The 9,164-nt window shown below is 34.7% G+C and overlaps 1 protein-coding gene across 1 annotated transcript; it reads left to right on the top strand.

Moving 5' to 3' along the window:
* On the top strand, positions 1 to 1,261 carry LOC121255113 (protein FAR1-RELATED SEQUENCE 5-like). Its single transcript, XM_041155397.1, has 2 exons — positions 1 to 1,024; positions 1,158 to 1,261. The coding sequence occupies exons 1-2, from the start codon at positions 1 to 3 to the stop codon at positions 1,259 to 1,261; spliced, it is 1,128 nt and encodes a 375-aa protein (XP_041011331.1).
* The last annotated feature ends 7,903 nt before the right edge of the window (positions 1,262 to 9,164 follow it).

Raw genomic sequence — 9,164 nt, forward strand, 5'->3', positions numbered from 1 at the left:
ATGGACGGTATAGCTCCAAAGGCTATTATTACTAATCAAGATAGAGCAATAAAAAATACAATTGCTATCGTCTTTCCAGAAACTCGACATAGATTATGTCTGTGGCATATATTGAAGAAAGTCCCTAAGAAGCTTGGGTCATATGCTGCCTATAGAAGTGGGCTGAAAACTCAACTGATGAAATGTGTGTATGACACACAAACTATTGAGGAGTTTGAGAAATGTTGGACCAAGTTTATTAACACATACGACTTACATGAGAATGCGTGGTTGAAAAGTTTATATGCGGAGCGTGAGCATTGGGTACTGATATTTCTAAAAAAGTACTTTTGGGCTGGAATGAGTACAACACAGCACAACGAGAGTATGAATGCTTTTTTTTACGATTATGTTCATTCAAAGACAAACTTGAAAGAGTTTGTCGACCATTTTGACAGTGCGCTGAGGAAGAAAATTGAGAATGACAATCATGCAGAATTCCAGTCATTTAGCCAGGTCATTCCCTGCATATTTAGATCTCCAATTGAAAAGAAATTCCAAGAGTTGTACACCAACGCTAAATTTAAGGAAGTTCAGCAGCAAGTAATTGGTGTGCTCGATTTGGATCCATCTCTACTTACATCGGATGGTGTAATGAAGAGTTATTTGGTAGAAGATGAAATTCGTATTAAGGAGTTCACTAAACTGGTGACATATTCAATGGACTTTAATGAGGATGACTGCAATGCTAAGTATTCATGTGGGTTATTTCAGATGAGGGGGATACTGTGTAGGCATATTTTAGCCGTATTCAAGTCTAACGATATAAAATCATTGTCAGACCGGTATATTATAGACCGATGGAGAAAGGATATCAAGAGGAAATACACGTTCATTCGCAGTAGCTATGATGCAGGGGATCAGAGGCCAAATGGTAATAGATATTCAATTCTTTTGAATATGTGTTATGGGATGATAACTTATGCAACGGATTCTAATGAGCAATTTGAAGATGCAAAGAAGAAGATACAGGAGATGACTGAATGTTATTACGAGCACACATGCAACTTATCTTTGATCCAAACAAGTTCGAAGGCAATGAATTTTAAAATCTATTAATTTGGTTTAATTCGTTATAACTACCTAATTTCGAATTTTAAAATCTTTGCCCATAGCAGGTTCGAATTCTGGTTTGATGACAGAGGACAAAACTACAATTGGTAGTTCACAACAAGTCAAGAGTCCACTTGTTGTTAGAGGAAAAGGAAGACCCCATCTCTGAGGTGAGCATCCAGGATGGAGACAGACATGCGAAAGGTTAAAGCCAAACAAAAGAAAGCACAAGTCAGAGGGAAACGCAAACAGGTGAATGTTTTAACATTGAGAGAATAAAAAAAAAGTGTCAATGTGTATTAGATTTATAATGTTAATTCGCAAAGAAAGAAAAATTTACTACTTACTTTATTATTAGTGAAAATGAGATACACCAGTAGTGGGCACGCGCTGGAATTTATTTGGGTCATCAGAAGTGGATATCACGAATCTTGGACAAGTGCAGGTATCAGAAATATATCTATTTATAAACTAAGCAATGATTTTGTCCCCATCATTATTGGTCAATATTTGTATTGAGATTAATAGATCTCATGTGGAAAGTTGAGATGGTAACTTGTCCTGCCATTAATATTTACTAAGAATTTTGTTATTTATAAACAACATGTTCTAGACAGCTCAATATTTGATAGTAATGAAACCTAGAACCGAGAAACAGTGATTGGTAGTCAAGAAAGTGTAACATTTCTAAACTTTGCATCTACTAATTGTAATATTTTAGATGACATTAATATCATTAAACTTTGCATCTACTAATTTTAATATTTGCATATTAATCCTAGCAAATTTTGTTGGGTTGGATGGCGCACAATCGAATCTCCTTGGGTTCTGATGGATCACAACCAGTGCAAGAAGGTTGAATTTTAATTTTTGCAACCTTGGCAAGTGATTTGTTTTGTAATTATTTTTGTAAGAAGAAAGCTTGTGGTTATATTTTTTTGTGGGAAGCAAGCTTGGCAAGTGACCTTTTTTGTAATTATTTTATATTCACAAAACTTGAAAAGTGATAGTATTTTCAAATATTTTTAGAGGAAGAAAGATTTTGTAATTATTTTATATTCAGAAAGCTTGGAAAGTGACAATATTTCCAATGCATTATTTTTGGAAGATGCATTTATTACTGTTGTAATTATTTTTGGTAGTGATAATGCATTGCCATTAGGCCAACAGGTTCATTTACGTGTGCACGGGTACTGATAATGCATTGCCATAAAGTAACTGGTTCATTTATGAAAGTTGGGTACCGATAGTGCATTGCCATTAGACCAAGAAGTTCATTTACGTGTGCACAGGTACTGATAATGCATTGCCATAAAATAACAGGTTCATTTATGTTTGTTGGGTACTGATAGTGCATTGACATTAGGCCAACAGGTCCAGGATTGTCACAGCGTGTAACTTGGTACTTCATTTGCATCAATATGGCACAAGTGGGAGGGAGGGGGGATCGGAGATCCAAGAATTACAGGACTTTTTTCCTGGTTCCCAGTAGTGATATTAATATAGGTTCACGTAGTGTCAAGTAAAATAACATGTTCAACCGATTGTAAAGTTCCCAATGGTCCTAAAAAATTGTATATTGCTTTTGTCACCATTAAAGATCAAACCGCAATTCCTGAAGGCCAAATTGTTGTCATATTCTATTCAATTATCATGGAAGTTGGTTATACAAACATTTGCCTTTATACAATTAGACATAACTACAAATTCAGACTAATTATACAAATCTAATAATTAAGTAACTTACATCACACATCTAATAACTAAGTAACTTACATCACACATAAGTACAAATTCAGACTAACTATAAAAACATAAACCACTACCTTGTCAATAAATAACAACAAACAACTACAAAAAGACCAAAATACACTCGGGATAGCGTGTGTGAATGCCTTAGGACAACTTCTCTCTCAAGAAGCACCAACTCTTTTTTTCGAACCTCCTCATTTCTATTGTATCATCTCTCTCTTCTTAATTTCATCTTCTATCTTACGAAACTCAGTTATTTGGATTTCGACATCGAAGAGTCTCTTCTCAAGCTCTTCCTCCTTCCTTGACAGTTCATTTGCATATTCTTGTAGCTCTATGTATTCATTACTATCTACCCACTTAAAATATTTACAGTATGGTAATCTCTGATATTTGCATAAAAATTTAAAAAATGTTAGATGTACGTAATATTAATCAATTTATTAAACATGTTACATTATTTGAGATGTAGTTACCTTTATGTTGTACTTTGGACACCCTAAGAAGGGTCGTCCTGGATTTGCCTTGGTATTTGAGTATCTCAATATAACTTCAACCTCACAGAAGCACAAGGGAGGAGCCAAAGTATGTTTGCCAAAGGATGAAGAAGACATTGATGATGACGACATTCTAACCTCAACTAGGGTCATAATGGAAATGCACATATATCAAAAGACACACATAAACCAATCTTCTAGGAGTTCCCAATAACTCATCAGTTACAAAAGTGAAGCAAAAATAAATGGTCAATGAAGCAATAGAAAACAAAAAATCAGAAAATGTTAGCAAAGTAGCAGAGATGAAATTCCATTTAGTAATTTTTAAATCATCCACAGGGTTGAATAAACAAAGTAGCAGTTTTTTCCCAGAAACAGAATTACAATTATTTTTTTTTTTAAAATAATAATAATAATAACTTGCAAAGATTAAGAAATAATTTTTTGCAAGTTATTTGTACTCTCCTCAGGATACTCATATTCTCTATCTTACAAGCCTCTAGAAGTGGGGCATGACACTTTTCAATGGGAAAATACCAGTTATTTGTACTCTCCCCAGGATATTTATGCAGCCTACATGACACTTTACTTTTTATTTTTTGTTTTTTGTTTTATTTTTTATAGGAACATGACACTTTACCTTATACTCATTATATGCTTATTTTTCAATGGTTCCAGCAACAAGGAGTTTCATTGTCTGGTGTAGTTGTAGAAGTAGTCTCAGGTTTTCAGGAGCTAGTACATGATGGGTATGGGACTTGAGGTAAAGAATTGGAGTTTTCTGTGCAAGAGTCTTTAAGAACACTCTCATTGGATTAACCAAAGTTAAAGGACATTTTTTATGAATGTAGGAGAAATTTGACTTTTAGTTATTCCATTCACATAATCTCCACATTGGAATATCTATTTTTTTTATTATATAATAATAAAATAATATAAGATGAATTTGGTTTTAGTTATTCACATCAAATCTCCACATTAGATTATACATTTATTCATTATATAGTAATGAATAACTAATAATTTCAAAAATATTTAATTTTTTAATTATTAATTTATTTTATTTCATCATATTTTACTATTCTACCTATTATTTATTAATTAATAATCATATTCTTATTAAATTAATATATCACTAACTCAAATTAATATATCAATTATAATAAAATATGTAATAGAAAGAAAGAGAGAGAGAAATAATTAATAAAATATGTATTTGATGTATGTACAGTAACGTTCAAATTTGAAAAAACTTTTGAAAGTCACTGTAGCTAAATTCCAAATATTTAGAATTTGGCTAATCTAATGTGAGCATATTTTGCTCTCTAATAGATAAATACTCATTAGATTTAGCTTTTAGCTAATTCAATGAAAGTGCTCTTATTAGATTGGCAGATGGACCCCTTTGAAGTAATTAATGTAGACATAAAGTTCATGAATTCATACAATTCCAAAGTTGGCATTTAGAAATTATTTTTAAATCCACCTCGACCACCTGAATTGTGATATCATTAATGTTTGGTTCTTTTTTTATTTTATTTTTATTGTTTTGTGGCATACGCAGTTGATTTATAATAGTGATGAGAATATTTTTGGCATTTCATAGCTGGAACGTGCTTCCTAATTCCCAAATATATATTTGCTAGATAAGCTATTTCTTTTTTAATAGTGATGATGAATATCTTCTATACTAACTTTAAAGAGGAAAGCATGGAAATCTTGATGTTTGCAGTTCAATAATCGCAATTGTAAATTAAAGTGCCTTGTAAATTAAACTAGGTTTGTAATTACCAATTCTTCCCCTTGCTCTGTGGTATGTTTTATGACATCTGACATTTTAACCAACTACTATTTGGGTCTCATCTTTGTTGTAATTTATTTGGTCATACAGATTATGCCTCAGCCTAGTAATTCCTCTTTCTTTAAATTAATCATACTACTCATTCATTACAGAAGATTAAATAAGAATCATAAACCCAATTTTTTTTTACTGTTAAATCACGACACATTCACTAGTCCAATCATGATCCAAGCATTCAAAAGGAATACAATGCATGTATACTGAATGGCACAACCCATTCACTAGTCCAAGCATGATCACCAGAAAAAACTCCAAACCAAAATAGTTGAAAAGTAAAACAAAAGCAAATAAGAAAATAAGAAAAAAAATGCATAATACAAAAGGATATGTACTTGTCTTCCACCTGGACCGGACATGGGCGAGTGTCTTCCTTATGCCTTGATCACCTTCTTCTAGGATTAAAATTTCAGGATGAAGGGAAAGGGGCTGAGTTAGGGTTAGGGTTTCGGGATGAGGGAAAAGGGCTAGTTAGGGTTCGGGTTAGATTTAGGGTTAGGGTTTCGGTATGAAGGGAAATGGGTTGGGTTAGGGTTAGGGTTAGGGTTTTGGGATGAGAGTTAGGGTTAGGGTTAGGGTTAGGGTTAGGGTTAGGGTTTTGGGATGAAGGGAAATGGGCTGAGTTAGGGTTAGGAGGGGGGGAGGTCTACTGGGTCATCTTCGAGGAAGGTGAGAAGTCGGGATGAAGGGAAATGGAAGGGCTTTGCATTTCGAAACACAAAGAGGAAGGAAGGGGCTTTGCTGGAGAGAAATATAGATTCAGAGTCTTCGAAACAAAGAGAGGAATGAAGGAAGGGGCTTTGCTGGGGAAAGAAAGTGATATGAACCCGTGGGAATGAATTCCCTTGAACCCACAATCAATTTGAAAACTCCCCAAGAAAGCCAAAAATCAAGTCAATGATGGAGAATCTAGACCCGATGAGAACCCGTTTCAAGAACCTAGATTATATTAAAATCTAGACCCGTTGAATAACCCGTCTCAAGAACCCAGATTACAAAGGAGGAACGCCACAAAGGTTGTGATTTACCTTTGATAAGTTCAAGAGTTCAATCAAGAACAAGAGGAGAAAACTCAACTCACAAATAAAATTCAGTATTGTCTAATCTCTCAAATGAGGCTACAAAGAGTTTTTAAACCCAAACCTAATCAAAACCCTAGCCAAAATAAAGCCCCTTTTACCCAAAATTACCCTTGATGAACAGTACCGGCTACAGTACCCGCGCTACAGTCACCCCTACAATAAATTGATGAAACCCTAGTTCCTAAAATGTAACTTTTCAAATAAGCCATTGGCCAAAATACAAGGCCTTTCCAAAAATATAGTTTATAAGAAATAAGACATGTGAGCCAAGCATCTTCAAGCCCACTTATTCTAAACTAATAAAATAAATCATTTAACCAAATTAGAAGCCTCCAATTGTTATAGGTCGTATCTCTAAGTCATATCTTCCACAGCTTGAATAAAGTGGATCAAAGCTGGTTCTCCTTCTTTCAAGCCCATCTTGAGTGTTGGGCTCTTGCTAGCTTCATCCCAAGTAGATTGCATCAATCCGTGCATTGCTTCCTTGATCTTCTTGGCCCTTGATCCTGTAATTGGCCCATCTAGAATTTGCAAATGATCTTTAAGACTAAGCCCACCTTGGTTCCCATCATTCCCCCTCTCCTCAAAAGGATTCGACCTCGAATCTCCACCTGGATCAAAAGGAAAAATGTTAGTAACATTGAAAATAGCAAAAACTTGATACTTACTTGAAAGATCTACTTCATGTGTATTTTCATTAATTTTCTCAAGAAATTGAAAATGTTCATCCAAGCTACTCCTATCATCAACAACACAAAGCCATCAAAGGTAAAGGAGTAAGTGGATTAAAACCATAAACAACCTCAAATGGAGAATAAGAAATAGTAGTATGCAAGGTTTTATATGCACACTCTAATAAGGGCAAATGATACTCCCGCAAATGTCCAATTCAATGAATGACAAATGATACTTCCACAAACGTTCATACAATACGTCAGTGAATGGCAAATGATACTCCCACAAACGTTCATGCAACATATTGAAAGTCTTCGTTACCCTAAAGTTACTCAACAAACCACCATGTCTATCACATATAAGCAACTTAAGTATAAAACTAGTTGGCACACAAAATCTATTCTCTCTAAACAAGTACCAATCTAATTTATAGAACTTACCAAACGATGCTTTTTCACATGTTCCATACACACTAGCAAAGTTATCATCATTAGCATGCAATTCCTTATTATATTCAAGTCTCAACAATTTTGCATCTAAAATGAAGATAAGGACGTACCTTCTTGCTAAAGCATCAATCACAAAATTGTCCATACCTTTTGTGTATTTGAATACATGAGGAAAAGTCTCAACACAGTCCTCCCGCTTAGCATGCATTATAGTCAACGACTTACCTTATCCCTTCAAGTGTGAAAAAGACTCATGTTCTTCAAAGAAAGGTCGGTCATGAATTGTCGCACTTGGCACAAAATCAATGTAGTACTCTATCTCCCTAATAGGTGGCAATCCACTAAACACACCTCTAGAAAACATGACCTCATATCCCTGCAACAAAAAGACAATAACACTAGGCAAAGATACGTCAAGTTCGTTAGTATTAAGACTCGCCTTAGCATAAAAACTCAATTTTCTTTTTGTTTTTCTCTCACTTTCTTCACTCTCTCTTTTCTTTCCACAATTCTTTTCTTTTTCACTCTCTTTTTGCTTTTCACTCTCTTTTTTTCTGTCACTCTCTTTTCCTTCATCTTGTTTTGAACTCTCAATCTGACAACTGTTTTGCGACTCATTCTCTCTTTCTCTTGAGGTTCCAGCCTCACCCTCATCTTTTCTCTCTCTCATTTCACTCTCTCTCTCATTTTCGGCCTCACTATTTCTTTTTTTTTCAATCTCACTTTCACTCTTGCTTTTTAGCTCAATCTCCTTTTCACTTTTTCTTTTTTGATCACACTCATTTTCACTCTTTCTTTTTTGAGCAACCTCACTTTTCAGTTTTAAATGGTCCCCATGAACTTGTGTTGGAGTTAAAGGAGCAAGTTTGATTGTTTTTCCATCCTTTTCAAAACTGTACATGTCCCTTAACCCATCATGGATCACCTTCCTATCATACTCCCATGGCTTCCCCAACAAAATATGACTAGCATGCATAGGCACTACATCACAAAAGACTATATCCTGGTATTTTTCAATTGAAAAAGTAACTAGCACTTGCTTATTGACCCTAATTTCCCCACAATCACTCGACCACTGCAACATGTATGGTCTAGGGTGTTTTAAGGTAGGTAAATTCAATTTCTCAACTAAAGTAGTGCTAGCCACATTAATACAACTCTGCAAATCAATGATCATACTACATACTTTGTTGTTGATGTGGCATCTAGTATGAAAAATGTTCTCGCTCTGCTTCTCTGTATCATCCATCTTAATTTGTATATTGAGAGCATGCCTGGCAACAAGAGACTCAACATACTCTTCATTCTTACAGTTATGTTCAATACAAGGTTCACTCCTCCTCTTATCTTTCCTGCCTTGTAAATTTCTAATTACCACTTCTTGATAATCCATCCTATCCCTCACTTCACCTAACACCAAGTTCAGCCGCTCAAACTGTTGTTGCATGGATTGCAACACAAATGATGAGTTATCTACCATCCCCTTTGGTGAAGAGCCACTCCGATGAGACATTGTAAAGTGCTGCACAAATGAATGTTAGTGGAAAAACCTCACACACTCCCTTACGTGTTTACGTTCGAATAATGGCATTCCACTCGTAATTAGCTTTTCCCCGATAATAGTCTCACATTCTCTTGCCTTTTACCTCAATAGTTTTCCCGCTCAAGTTCTTTAAGAACTAGTTGAACTAAATCAAGACAATACAACCTTGTATTATTCCAACCAGTAATATAGATCCAAGAAACAAGAAACAAGGAA

The sequence above is a fragment of the Juglans microcarpa x Juglans regia genome, chromosome 3D (genome assembly GCF_004785595.1).
Source record: "Juglans microcarpa x Juglans regia isolate MS1-56 chromosome 3D, Jm3101_v1.0, whole genome shotgun sequence".
NCBI classification, from domain to species: domain Eukaryota; kingdom Viridiplantae; phylum Streptophyta; class Magnoliopsida; order Fagales; family Juglandaceae; genus Juglans; species Juglans microcarpa x Juglans regia.

Excerpts from the sequence above, each read along its gene's own strand:
- LOC121255113 (XM_041155397.1), top strand. The coding sequence starts at position 1 with ATGGACGGTATAGCTCCAAAGGCTATTATTACTAATCAAGATAGAGCA. Across the intron at positions 1,025-1,157 it reads GATACAGGAGATGACTGAAT|GTTCGAATTCTGGTTTGATG; the intron begins GTTATTACGAGC and ends TGCCCATAGCAG.